At 29.0% G+C, this 13,906-nt stretch overlaps 1 protein-coding gene across 1 annotated transcript in view; it reads left to right on the top strand.

Moving 5' to 3' along the window:
* Window positions 1–13,864, top strand: part of LOC136990066 (uncharacterized) — a 69,452-nt gene extending 55,588 nt beyond the window's left edge. Inside the window, exons 14-18 of the mRNA XM_067288411.1 lie at window positions 1,682–2,002; window positions 2,558–2,648; window positions 9,750–9,822; window positions 9,927–10,103; window positions 10,179–13,864. Coding sequence (XP_067144512.1) covers window positions 1,682–2,002; window positions 2,558–2,648; window positions 9,750–9,822; window positions 9,927–10,103; window positions 10,179–11,675 — 2,159 coding nt within the window. The 3' untranslated portion in view covers window positions 11,676–13,864. The remainder of the gene's footprint in view (window positions 1–1,681; window positions 2,003–2,557; window positions 2,649–9,749; window positions 9,823–9,926; window positions 10,104–10,178) is intronic.
* Window positions 13,865–13,906: the final 42 nt, after the last annotated feature.

The following is a 13,906-nucleotide window of genomic DNA, read 5'->3' as shown; positions in this document are numbered from 1 at the left end:
TACTTGCTTAAAAGAATGCCAAAATAGAGATGGTGGTCATTTAGATCAGTGTTTCTCAAACTTTTTGGTCTGCGACCCCATTTTGCACTTAAAAATTTCAAAGTACCCCCGAAGAATGACTATGTGTAGGAAAACATCCCGGAGGGAGGGGGTTAAGTACCCCTCTCATGGTCGCTCCAGTGCTGCCAGCTAAAAACGCATACCAACTAAAGTAATATTGGAGTAGCCTAAGACATGGCAAATTTAAATTTCCGCTAGTGCTGTGGCACTGCAATATTTGGCTGACTGAAAAGCTTTCGGTTGATCAGTTTTCGGATAATCGACGCTCTATTGTATTTCTAACTCGACTTGCCTACAGATGCAACGCTGCTGCTAACACCATTCCAAATGACAATGTTGTTCTATCATAGTTTAGGCTGAGAGTGGAACTTGGAGGGGATTCCCCAATAGCGCACAAATTTATGAATATTAGGCTCGTATTAAAATATGTGCGCAATTTATTTAAGTAAAAGTTATTTTATATATTTTTTATTTTTATTATTTCTAAACATGAATTCATAGTAAATTTATAAAATATTTGAAAAAAAAAAAAAATTGATCTGGCATCAATTTTTCAGCAACCCCCACTTTGAGAATCATTGATTTAGATTATGATATTTTTAAAAAGTAAATTCCTGTAAATAAAAAACAAATAAAAATTATATATAAAAAAAACTTAAATTTTATTTGACTTAATGTTTATGAATTCATGGCCCATCTTGCACTAGAATTTGTTTTTTTCCTCCATATTCTCAAACCTTTTTTAGACAGTTATGAGGTGAGGAGTTGTGTTATGATTTTTGGTGACTTAAATTTTTTTTACATTATAAACATAGTATTTTAATTTGCAATAATTATCAAAATTATTTATCACTAAACAATTATAGGAAAAGTACTTTTTACTATGAATCTATAAGATTTTAATTTTTAGCTGCATGTTTTCTATAATGAAAATATTTTCAAGAATAAATACTCCACTTAAATTTTAAATATAGTAAAATAGATCAATTACTGAATTATTTATTTTTAATTTTAAATACAATTGGTTAGAACATTCGAATCGCTTAATGACATTTTGAAAAGCACTCTAAGTGTCAAGAAATGAAATATGTGTATCTAATTGTTTTCAGATAGACATTTTAAGGTGTCTTCTCATGCTGTCAGCCTCAATGTGTGGCTAACAACACGCAATCATTATACAATAAACAATAATAATTAATTATGCAAGTTTTATAGTAATTATTAATAGTAATTCATCCAGCATATAATTGAAGCAAATGCTACAATTTAAATCATTATTATTATTTTAAACATTTATTTATTTTAGTGTGTTTTTTAAAGTCCAGAATTTCCACTAATTGTAGGTTTAGTTATTTACTCCAATTAACTTTATAAGTTGGTTAATTTTTCTGTATAAGCACAAAATGATACAAATTAATTTTTGTGCTTATACTGATGAATTATAATAGAATTCACTTACTGTATCATTAAGGTTGTTTTAATAAAGTAAAGATATTGTACTAGAATAATACTTTGCATGTTTCTTGTTTATTAATAATTTTAACTATACAGTTAAATAGCATGCAAATATATTATTAACTTATAAAATTTATTTTAAATAATTAATACATTTACTTTCTAGTTCCTGGTATCATGGAACCACCAATTCCTGCAGTGTATAATGGTACTTTTGTTAAGTTGTCTTGGACAGCTCCACAACATACTAATGGTCCAATAGATTTTTATAGTTTAAACATACAATGGGAAGAGAATGACGAACTGCAAAATCAGACTCTTACCATCTACAATTACACTCATTACAACATGAATGTTGATTGTCCATATCGTAATAAAGATGTACTGTATTCGTTCTCCATTCAGGCTGCAAATGTAAAAAATGGAAATGTTCTCTATGGAAATATGAGTGCTCCAACTCAGACAAAACTCTGCTATGTTAGTGATGGTAATAAATTTTTTAAAATTTTTATTATGTAAGAACTTTAGACATAATAGTTAATAAATATAACTTAAATCTGAAGTTTTTTAAAGAATCAATTGTTTAAGTCAAGAATTTAGAAAGCACATTTTCCATTGAATAATTATTATTAAAATAAAACACATTTAACAAGTTAACAATTATCCGAATTCATTTACTAGTATTGCATATTTAAATTTCTAACATTCAAATTTTATGTAATAGATTTCCATTAGTAATATGAATTTAACTTGAAACATAGTTTCTAATTTAAATTACTGCTCGAAGTGCCAATAAAAATAAAATTTATGAACATAAATTTACCGTGTGTTAATTAGCTTTGTTTATAAAACCTTTACAAATGTGCTTTTGCAATATGAAATTATGCCAATATTCTATAAACAATTGTTTCTTAGTCTAAAAAGTTACTTTTAATTTATTTGTTTAAATTAGATTGAAGAATCAACTCATAGCTTTGTAACATTTCTGAAAAGCTTATTATTATTTAGAACAGAAAGAACTAATATAATAATTTTTTTTAAGGTTTTACTTGGTATGTGCTTTTTGGCATAATTGTTGGTGGAACACTTGGCTTAGGTGCTTTGTTAGTTCTACTTTATGGATTTGCTAGATGGTAAGTTTATTTTCAATTAATTTTTAATAGCTTCAGAAGGTAAAGATAATTGATATTATTTATTATGTCATATTACATTGAATTACTGGTTTAGAATAAAATTATCATCTCAGTTTGAATAATGGCAAACATTTTATTATTCAAAACTTCAAAACACTTTTTTGTATTAAAGATTATATATTTATTAATTGAATTATCATGTATTGATTGAAGGGAAAGAATTTTATAAACTAAAATTTTAAATCAAGTTTACTAATTTTTTGAGTTATTTTGTTAAAAAATATGATCTATAGATATTATTTGATTTCAGAAAATAATATAAATGAAATATTTTTGTTCATTAGTTTTTTAGCTGATAGTTTTGTCTAAACACACAAACTGATTCATTTGGCAAAAAGTTAAAATACACAAAAAATATGATGTTTCTTGAAAAAAGAAAAAAATACAAAATTAATGCAAACATGTCTTTTTAATTAATATAAAATTTGAATCAAAATAAAAATATTTTCTGTAAAAAACCCACAAAATTTACACATAATAGAAAAGACTTAAAATTTACATTATGTGTAAATTTTGCTTATATTAAAAAATCAAATTATAGAAGAGTCGATAGATATACTGGTCTCTCAGCTACATTAACCCTACTTTAGAATATATTGGATAGCCGATAGCTGGTGCTTGAGTTGAATAAAACTACCTTCCTATTGCAAATCATTTGGTTGGTAGACAGTTTTCTGTTTTCAAGTCATTCTATAATTTTTTTTTCTACTATTCTGTCAAGAAAAATATAAAAGTTAAAAAATGTAATTACAAATAATATGCATAAAAAAAGAAAAAGTATTCAATTTTTCTAAAAACCAAATATATGATGATGAGGATAAATTAAATCGAAACTAGAGATCTGTTTAAAACTGTTATATTATATACAGAACATTATGTAGCAATATGTCTGTTTAATAAATAGGAAAACCATAGCTTAAGTAAATAAATTTGCATTTTTGTTTTATTTTATTACATATCCTCTGATACATTTAAATTGTCTTTATTTGGATTAAATTTCTATGGCTAAGTTAAACTACTTTTTAAAATAATTTATTAACACTATGCAAAGTAGGCTATACAATTTTACTTGATTCAGTACAGTGAAAAATAGTATTTGGGATGAAATAGTTTTGTATTTTTGACATGAGAAATTACATTTCTTACAACACTCACATTGGCTCTATATATTTTAGTGCAGAATATCTTATAAATTACCATCAAAAGTAGAATTTGAATGAAGATTTATTGATGGCCTACTGACACCTGTCCTTTGATTATATAGGCCTATATAATCAAATTACTAAAAGAAAGACATGTTACTAGTATTTTAGACTCCATATCATCGCTATCACTGTCAATATCTAATAATACTGTTAGAATAGGTAAATGTAGGATGGCAAGAATTCAGTTTGTCAACATCTAACTCATCTGCCTGTAAATATGAGTCTAAATAGTTGGAATTTCCACTTTTACACTTAGAGAGGGGGGATTAAAAGTCGGTAAAGATTTAGTTCTTGGATTTCAGGTACGAGCTATTAAAGGAAAAAGACATCAAGGTGAGTTACAAATTTCCTCTAACTTGTTCTGGCTCAACTTTAATCTCTCTCTGTCTCGTGAATAACATATATCATAGCTCTTTTCTCAATGCAAACTACAAAAATTTACCTAATATTAATAAACAAAAAAAATATATGGAAATCACCTTGATAAACTCCAAAGCCATCCTAGAGCGTGTTATGATAGGATAGATTAAACATTTTAATTATGAAAATGTATCAACCCCTATTTTTCCTGAATCAGAGAGTCAAAAGTTAAGGATAAGAAGAGATATTTTAAAATAAACACAAATTGTAAACAAAGAACTATTTTTGGGAATTCTAACAACAATTCCCAAACAGTATAAGTAGTCCTTTAAAAAGGACAAAAGCAATATCTGTGTTAAAAAGAAGAAAATTTCATGTATTAAAAGAATTTCAAATGTTTACAGCTGATTATGCTCAAGCCAAACTTACACTGCAAAGCAATTACAGTCCTCAAAGTGGCAGAAATATTTATTACACTACTTTCATAGTATTACAGCTATTGGTAACTGAAAGACCAGTATATCTGTTGACTCATATGTTGCAAATAGATTACAATGGAATAAAAGGTATATGTAATTACAATATATTATAGTAATTCTTATATCAGTTTTTTGGATCAGATACATATTCCAAATATTTTGAACTCTCACATCCAACAGTATGCAGCCATTTTTGATAAATATGTACACTGTTAATTTAATTTAATTTTTATTTTTAATGACTGCATTAACTTATCTCATTTTATGATTTCCGTTAACGTTTTTAAAATAATTCTGCTATTCATTATATTGAATCAAAATATAAATGAATTACCACATACCTTAGTTTTCTTGGGTCTTATGCATTGTTCCTGCTGTTCTGTGCTGCAGATTCATTGTCAACAACACTTTCAGCATCCTGTCATCTTCAAAACCATCATAGAATTGGAAATCTGTTTTTTCTTAAAACTCTCCTCAATTATTGTCAGTGAAATTAATTTTCAAGCCTCCAAGATCCATTCGCACATCCTTTTCAAACTCAGCCATTGAATTTTACCATTATGTTGCGATTGCCTCCAGCCATCCACTCTGAGTAAAGATCTTATAAACCTTTTCAGAAAATTTTTAATTGATACGTTAAATAGATGCAACTCTGAAGTTAAGCCACCAGAAATCACAGTCATATCCGTTTGCCCATCTTGTAGTATTTTCTTCAATTAGATGGCTTCAGAAACTATCCAGAATAAAAAGTGACTTTTGGCAACATAGGGCACCACACTCTTTGCACTCAACCTTTCATTAAATTTTTATCCATCCATCCCTTTTCTTGCACTTAGACTTGAATACTGGATTCACCCTTAAAGCCTTTAGACAAGGTCTTTTGAAAATCACACGGTGGCAGTCATGGCTAACATTATTGTGAATCTTTGTGAGAAGCAAATATGCACAGTATTGACTGATCTGTGCACAGAGATCAAGACATTTCTTTTTCCATGGTTGTGTTTCTGATCTGCATTCCCTATTTTGGAGAGCAAATACGATTGTCTCTGTTCATAGATTTTGTTCTTCCTCTTCCTGTATAATAATCTGGTTTGTAAAATGTCAAAGCACTCTTTGGCACAATGTTATTCTTCTACTTAGAGATTTTTTTCCTCTTCATAAATCTGCTGACCTATCCTCAATTAGCCTTAAACTTGAGGGAAGAAATATTTTGTCTGAGTAATATTAAAAACCCATGATTGCAACATATCACGTGTTACGGTACAGCCCATCATTGTGCATTTTTTCAACATACCGTAACAGTTCTTTCTCAAGTTGGGGATACTTTCCAGTCTTGGGGCCACGAAATGCCCTCACATTGCTACTAGTGTAAACAAAAAGAATCTCCAAGCAAACAAGTGCTTTGCTGACATTGTATTTTTATTCTGTCTCTCAATTTCTGTTCAGTTCTGCAAAGCAGGTTACTTTATACCATGCAGTAGCTGTTATTTTCTCTTATCATCTCACAAAGTTGCAGTTAACTTTAGTAGGTTCCTTAGTGTCATACCAAGTAAAGTACTATAAAGCATCACAATTAACAACTGCCCTTATTCTTCACCCTCATAGCCTCCATGAAATACAAAGATACTGAACATTAAGCCTATACAAGGAAATGAGGGTAAACAAAGCACCTATATACCATAGGACGAATCAGCCAACAAGAATTTTTATCTCCTACACTAAACAGTTCAGTATGAGAAGTCTTGCATTTTCTACATGAAAAATACTCTAATATTTTGTTTTCCCCAAAAAATTTCTTGAAAATAGGTATGAAAAATACATGCATAAATATAGTATCATTCAATTTCTACTAAAAAAAATATAATATATATATATGTGCTTTATTCATTCTCTTTGGATCATATTGCTAAATTGATTGGTTCATAGATATTTTATAACAACTCACATTACATTTAATAATAAAACAAGATTTCTTTTGATATGAAAGAATTTCTGGCAAGATTTTACACAAAAATCTTATTGAAATAATTGTGTAAAATCACTAGTCATGGTAATTTAATATTTTAAAAGAAATGACCATATTTACTCTCATATAAGATGAGGTTTATATTCGTTTATCACAGCTTCAAATTCCTAGGTCGTCCTGTATGTGTGAGCAAAAGATTCTTTGCATTTTTTTACTGGATGCTCACCTTCTTGTATTTTCAAACGACTCAGATAAAATATTCGTTTTTATCATTCTTGTATGTTGTCGAGAGTAAAGATGAATAGCAATAGGAAAAGCAAAGCTTTTGAATTGAATTCCAGATTGAAATTCCAAAATCACACTGGAGCCCGATATAAGCTTTTAATCCATTCCCACATGAAAACAGTATTATTTGGAAATCAGAATTTGGAGAAATTCATAAGTGTAATCAACAGAGAGTAGATTTGACTTAAGAATTGGCAAAAAAAAAAAAAAAAAAAAAAAAATGTTCTCAATTGTCCAGCTTTACATGAACAAATTATGTTGTTGATTTTACAAGATTTTTCCATAAAGTTTAAAATGTTAGTAATTTTTGCAGGACAATGTGTGCATTTACGTTCATTTGATGTTTTACTTGTGATTAAAGATCGAAATAAAGGAAATTAGATTTCTTAATACAATTCTAATTTTATTTTGTTTAAACTTGCACCTTGTCCTATATGCAAGGTCATCTTATATTCGAGTAAATATGGTATTAAAAAGCAGAATTTTTTGAACTAACTAACATAAAAATTAGATAGCTAAGGCTACTAAGATATTAGATCTGGATTCAAATGTGTGTGTAACAGATCTTTCAGAGTGCTCCAACTTATGAACAGTTTAGGTTCTCAGAATTTTCTACCTCATTTATATGTGAACCATTAGTTGCACGAAGTACATCAAGACAGTATTCGACTTCTCATCATGTTTGCTGTAGCATAGCCTCATCGATGGTTGCTATTGCATCTGGTATCTTTTGTTTTAATTCACTAATGTCCTGTATCTTTGTTTGATATGTGATATCTTTAACATATCACTCCTCTGGATTTCTTTCTATTGGGCTATCTGCTGAATGTGGTGGCCATGGAATTGGTCCATCCATTCCAATCCAACGGTCTGGAAATGTTTGGGGACTGTGTGTTCGTGACTTTTTTAATGCGGTGGGGCAAAATTTCTTTAAAAAATTTAAAACAGTGAACATGGCAAGAAGTCACGTACAGTCTTTGTGCTTTGTGCAACTAATGGTGCTCATATAGAGATGTGTTAAATGAGGTAGAAAAACTTCAAAAACCACTGAGTACAATAGAACAAGTCTGATTAAAAAATTTATTGCAAAAGCATCTTAATGTAATTGATAAGGTAAGTTGTGAAGATACTTTGTGGACACCCTGTACATCTATTTCACTGGCCCTTTGCTGCATTTGAGTCTAAACAGGGGTCTGAAACTCAGACTTGCAAACAGTTTGACTATAAAGTTCATAAGTAGGGGAACACCTGTATATCAAATCCTAGAAAATTTATAGATGATCAGCTCCCTGATGGATTAAGGATAGATTATATTTATACATATTTAAGGGCCAAAACATGTTTTAATGTTATTTTGTGTTTTAACAAAATTTCTATATATTTTTTAAGTGGTTTACTGAAATATAAATTCAATGAAAAAATTTTAACTATTATTTATTTAAATTTTATTTTTATTCTTTATTATTAAATGAGTTATCACTTAAATATGAAAATTGGGCTGCAATTTGAAAAAAAATGTAGACCTATAAATCCCACTGTCATCTGTCTGCCTTCTCTGTTTCCTTAATCTCAAGAACCGAGTGAGATAGATGAAAGATGAGACCAGAATGGAAATTTTAGGGGCAGGCGGCTCCAATTCACTATATATGAACTTCCGATTTGTATCGGAAGTCATGTTATTTCAATTCGAAAATCTCCCCTGAAAGGAGTTAGATAGATAACCAACACGACTCTGTTGTTAAAAGAAAATAATGATGTACAGGGGCAAGCCACTACTAATTTGAGGTGGATAGCATGTATTTTAAATTAAATAAATTAAAATTGTAGTCTGGCATTGTGACATCACAATAAATAATTGTTTTCTTGGTTTCTTAGAAAATTTTAAGCATGTCAATTAGTTCCTGAATTTAGAGAACTCAAAAGTTTGATTCAATAATGCAGGAATTCTTTTTTCTTCCCCCCCTAAATTAGGTTTATTTTTTCCACTGGCATTTGAAATTAGTAGACAGATATGTATATAATAAAATTTCAAAATTTGGAAAAGTTTGCACCATATTGGTTACCTGTATTATTTTAATTCGTTTGGTTTCAGTTTTAATTTTATTTTTTCATATTACTTTCATTGTTTTTGTTCTTGTAACTGAATTTTTAAATTGTTTGCTTTTTTGCTTCCAAATAAGAATTTCATTTCACTTTTTAGTTACTCCATAATGAGTGATTTTATATATTTAATTTCAAGATGATATCAATTTAAGTCATTAGCAAAATATCCAAATCTGATCATTCAAATGCATAGGAAGACAATTATTATTTGACTTTGTAATAATTAAATAGTCATAGATTAGAAGGAAGTGAAAAATTTAGTCATTTTTATTGTTTTATGTCTGGTGTTTTATGTATTTTTTCATAAATGTGTTAAAAATAATTATTATTATTATTTTAACAAAATCATTATGATTATTATTTGAAAAAAGTGTTAAATTTAAGTGCTATGAAAAACAACTTGAATCTTTCCCTGAACTAAGTGTTAACTTATCACTTAATCCTTGTGAAAAAGGGAAAGAACTTAATATAATAATAATTATATAATTTTTCAAGTAATTCTACAAAATGTTTTTTTTTTATGTAACATATTTACAATAATTATCATTTTAAAATACTTTACAATTTTAAGATATATAACTTTACTATTATTCAAATATTTATATAATTTAATTTAATAAAATGCTTACCTAAAATTTTGTAGGATGAAAAAGAAAGTTGATCGAATAAAAGAAATTAAAGTGCAGCTTCCACCTGGTTTAGATTCACCCCCTTGTGTAAGTTTAAATTATTCAAATATTATTAATTAAATATACATAATAATGTCAAACTGTTATTGACAGTGATATATTTATTAAAGTTTTTTTTTCCTATATTATAGCACTCTCTTATTTCATATGAAAATTTTGAAAATGGTCTGATTAGAAAAGCAAGTGAATCTAACTTAAGCCCACAAACTTTATATGGACCTTTAAGTTCTTATGCTTCGGATGAAGGTGATCCAAAAGATCTTCCAGATTCAGATGCTTCTCAGTTCAGTAATAATTCAACCGAAGAGGTAAATTACATTTTTGTAATATTAAATTTAACAAATACTAAAATGTTAACTAACTAAATTATTTATGTATTTCAGTTATTGTATAAAAAGAATGGTCAAACAGAGCATGGTGGTGGCCATTCTAATGGAGAGAGCAATACTGGGAAAGGTCACGATAGCATTTCATCTTCGTTAACTAATCGAACCCAGTTATCGTCCGATTCTGGAGCCGAAACGGATGTTCTGCCACCTCCTTCACCTGAAAGTGATAATGGGCAGGGTTTACCTCATTCATCACCTCAGCCACAAAACAAATCTTTGCTACCCAAAGTAGATGAAGCTCATTCTTGTGACAGTAAAGATTCAGGATTGGAGAAAGAAGAAGGAGGAAATGAGAAAGAAAGTAGTTCAAATCATTATTCAAGGTTTGTGTGCTATCTGGATAATCCTCAACATCCTTATAATCAAAGAAAGATTTTAGATAGATCATCTGGTAGTCAACAGCTTCCATACAGTAAATTTGGTGTTAATATGCCAGGTGTTTCTGGTTACATACCTCTTGCAAATAGTTTGGTATTTATGAGCAGATCATTAGCTAATAGTGAACCATCAGTCGTGGATGCAGAAAAAATTAAAGAAAAAGATCAAGAAATCACAACAGATGTAGCACCTCCTTATTCAAAATATGGTCTGGCTAGAAGCTTTGGTGAAGCATTAAATATGCCAGCCTCTGCTGACGTTTGTACACTAAATAATGGGTATTCAAAATGTGGTGTTGCTTCCAATATTTCTTGTTTACAAAACACACATGATATTCCTACTAATCTACCTACTCCAGTAGGTGTACCAAATTCATCTTATCAAGATGTGCAGCTAACAGAACAACTGAAAGCTAATAATTCAACAGAAAATATAAAATCTCTTCCATTATCACATTCTTGGGTTCCCTCCCCAAAAAATAATGGTTATGTAACTGTTGATAAACTAACCAATCCCGGTAAAACTTTACCAACTCAGCCAGTTGATGGAACTGCTTATTCTCGTCTTGGTACAAAGCCAGAAGTGGGAATTTCAACCTGCCAATCTAAAGGTTATGTAAGTGTTCAAGATGCCAAAGATATGTTAAGTGGAAAAGAGAAATCAAATGGTAATGAATCAAAAGAGCATTTAGTGGGCATACCTGGATATTCAAAGTTTGATATTCAATGTGACAGACTTGATAATTCTTCAAATATAGAAACCATGGATCCTATATTGACTGGGACAAAACCTAAGATTAATCCTAATAACATTAGGCAAGGTTACGTACCGTATTGTGGATTTAATGATTCAGCCGACGATTACACGTATAATAAAAATCCCAATTTTGAAGTTAAGGGACAGAATTTAAATAATTCTATGTTATTTCCAGTGGAAGAGGATAATGGAAACATTACACCAAATTTATCGCTGGCAAAGTATTTAGCACAACCTAAACTACATGAACCTAAAAATGGGTATGTTCAAATAAATCCAGAAATATCTCCAGATTCAGTTAAGATTGTTCCCAGTGATTCTCATGTTCATTCGTCATTAACAGATACAGCAGTTTGACTTTAAAACAGGAATATTCTGTTTTCAATCTCAATACAAAGACTTTCAGAACTGAAAGTCTTCAATTTTCCTTACTAGTTGAAGGAGTAAATTGAATTCTGATCTGAAGCGAAATCTGATGCAGATTTTAAGACAATTATAGTTGATTTTTGCAGAAATTATTTTATTAATTCATGTTCAGTGTGAACTATGAAACAAGAATGACTTTTGATTTTTTTTTCATTCAGATAAAATATTAGAAATGAATAGTATTGTGTGGCCATGTGGTCTAGTCACTTATATTGCCAAACAAATTTAGAACTAGTTCATATTCATATAAGTGTAAAATTGATCCATCCAGTTTGTCATAAGTACCATCTCCAAAGCAGCATATATATTACATTGGACCAATTGTGAATGTGTAAACAATCATTGGAACGGTGCCTTTTACAATTCATTACACCAGAATCTTTAGATGGAGCTTCCATTTTAAAGCAGTTAAATGTTTAAAGGAATTTGACAGAAAAATGATTGTACATTTGTTTGAAATACAGTTTTGCCCATTGCATATCATGAAAGCAAAGTCATTAAAGTAAAATGATTTATATTTAATATTCATACTTTCTTAGTGTTTGTTTTGCTTCAAATAATTAGAAAGTGAAATTTTTGTAAGCTTCTGTAAAGTACCTCCAAAAGGATTACAAATATACGACGCCAGAACTAGTGAAGACAAATGTAAATGTATGTGTGTGTGCATGTGTATAAATACATTAGATTGTTTATAAGCTCATCCATTATTCGCACTTCAGAATATAATGTTATGTATATAAGTCATAGAACAGCTAACAGTTAACAAATAGAACACAAAAAGCAGTGTTTATTTCTGTGGCAACTTACATTACAAATGATAATTGTAATGTCATTCTTTAAGCTGTTATAATGTTGATGTTATATTAAGATTTCCTTTATTAAGTGCCATTTTACATTTCTTAATTTTAAACTGTCGTCTCCTCTTACAATTCCCTGCGGCAGGGACTTTTTGTCATCTCGCTTCCATCATCCATAATTATAAATGGATAAAATATTTAATAAAAAAAAATAGTTGTCGGCTATTATTGTAAAATTATATAGCTCAGTTTTCCTGTTTTAATTTTTTAAAGCAGTATATAGGCATATATATGGTTTCACCAAACTATGTCTAGTATACCATAAGCTCACATTAGTTCTTGAACTTCCTATGGAAAAATCATGAAAGAAATAATTCTTGGATCAGAGAAACTAATTATTATATTACATAAAATAATAGTGAAGTGGTGCAATAAATGCTCATTGAATAAATTCTTTGTATAGAAATTTGGCAAAGATTAATTTCTTAAAAATAATCATAGCTCCAAGTCAAATGTTAATCCTAAAATACATGTTTGTGTTGATGAATCTCAAGCAAGAGTGTGTTTATAAAATCTAATGTGGAAAAAACAATTATACATATATGAGGTTAAAATTCAGTTTACTTCACCTTTTTTTGTTTCTCGCCAAAATTTATTTCTTAAAAGTGGCAGTTTTGTTTTTATATTTATATATATTATATGTAAAATAGAAACTATAAAAGCCATTGTTCAAAATGTTATTTCATAAAAATTTCTTTTTAGTAAAGGCTGGTTTCCACATTACCAGAAAACGGAAAAGTAAAAATAACTAGATTCCATTTCCATTTTCTGTTTTGTTCTTCCACAATACTAGAATAGAACTAGCAGAATTAAGTCGATTGTAGCATGTTCTCTCCAATTACAGTTGACATCTTTATATCGTTAGTCTATTTTATTATAAAGAAAACAATACTTCCTGACCTAAGAACACTTCTAATTTTTCTTAGTCTGTCGTCCCTTCGATATAATACTTAAAACGTCACTATTACTACTACGTAATAACTATTGTTTTTCTAGTGATCAAAACACTGGATAGGGAAGCGACGTCATTTTTCCGTATTTATTTCATTTTCCGGTAATGTGGAAAACATCCTTAAGTCTTCTTTTCTTATGAATAAAATGAATTACAATGTTATAAAGGCAGTACAAATGTTTCAGGTAAGAAATATTTTAAAAATGATTTTATTGTTGCCACTGTATTCAATGATTTTAAATGTATGATTGTTTTCAATTATATTAAACCGTGAAAAATAAATAAATAAAAAATAGCTTGTGTTTTTATAATGTCTAGTTGTCTTATTTATTGAATATTTGGACATTCTTAGA

The sequence above is a fragment of the Centruroides vittatus genome, unplaced genomic scaffold (genome assembly GCF_030686945.1).
Source record: "Centruroides vittatus isolate TY-2023 unplaced genomic scaffold, ASM3068694v2 scaffold_861, whole genome shotgun sequence".
NCBI lineage: Eukaryota > Metazoa > Arthropoda > Arachnida > Scorpiones > Buthidae > Centruroides > Centruroides vittatus.
The sequence above is the reverse complement of the archived record's forward strand: the minus strand, read 5'-3'. Positions and strand labels throughout refer to the sequence as shown.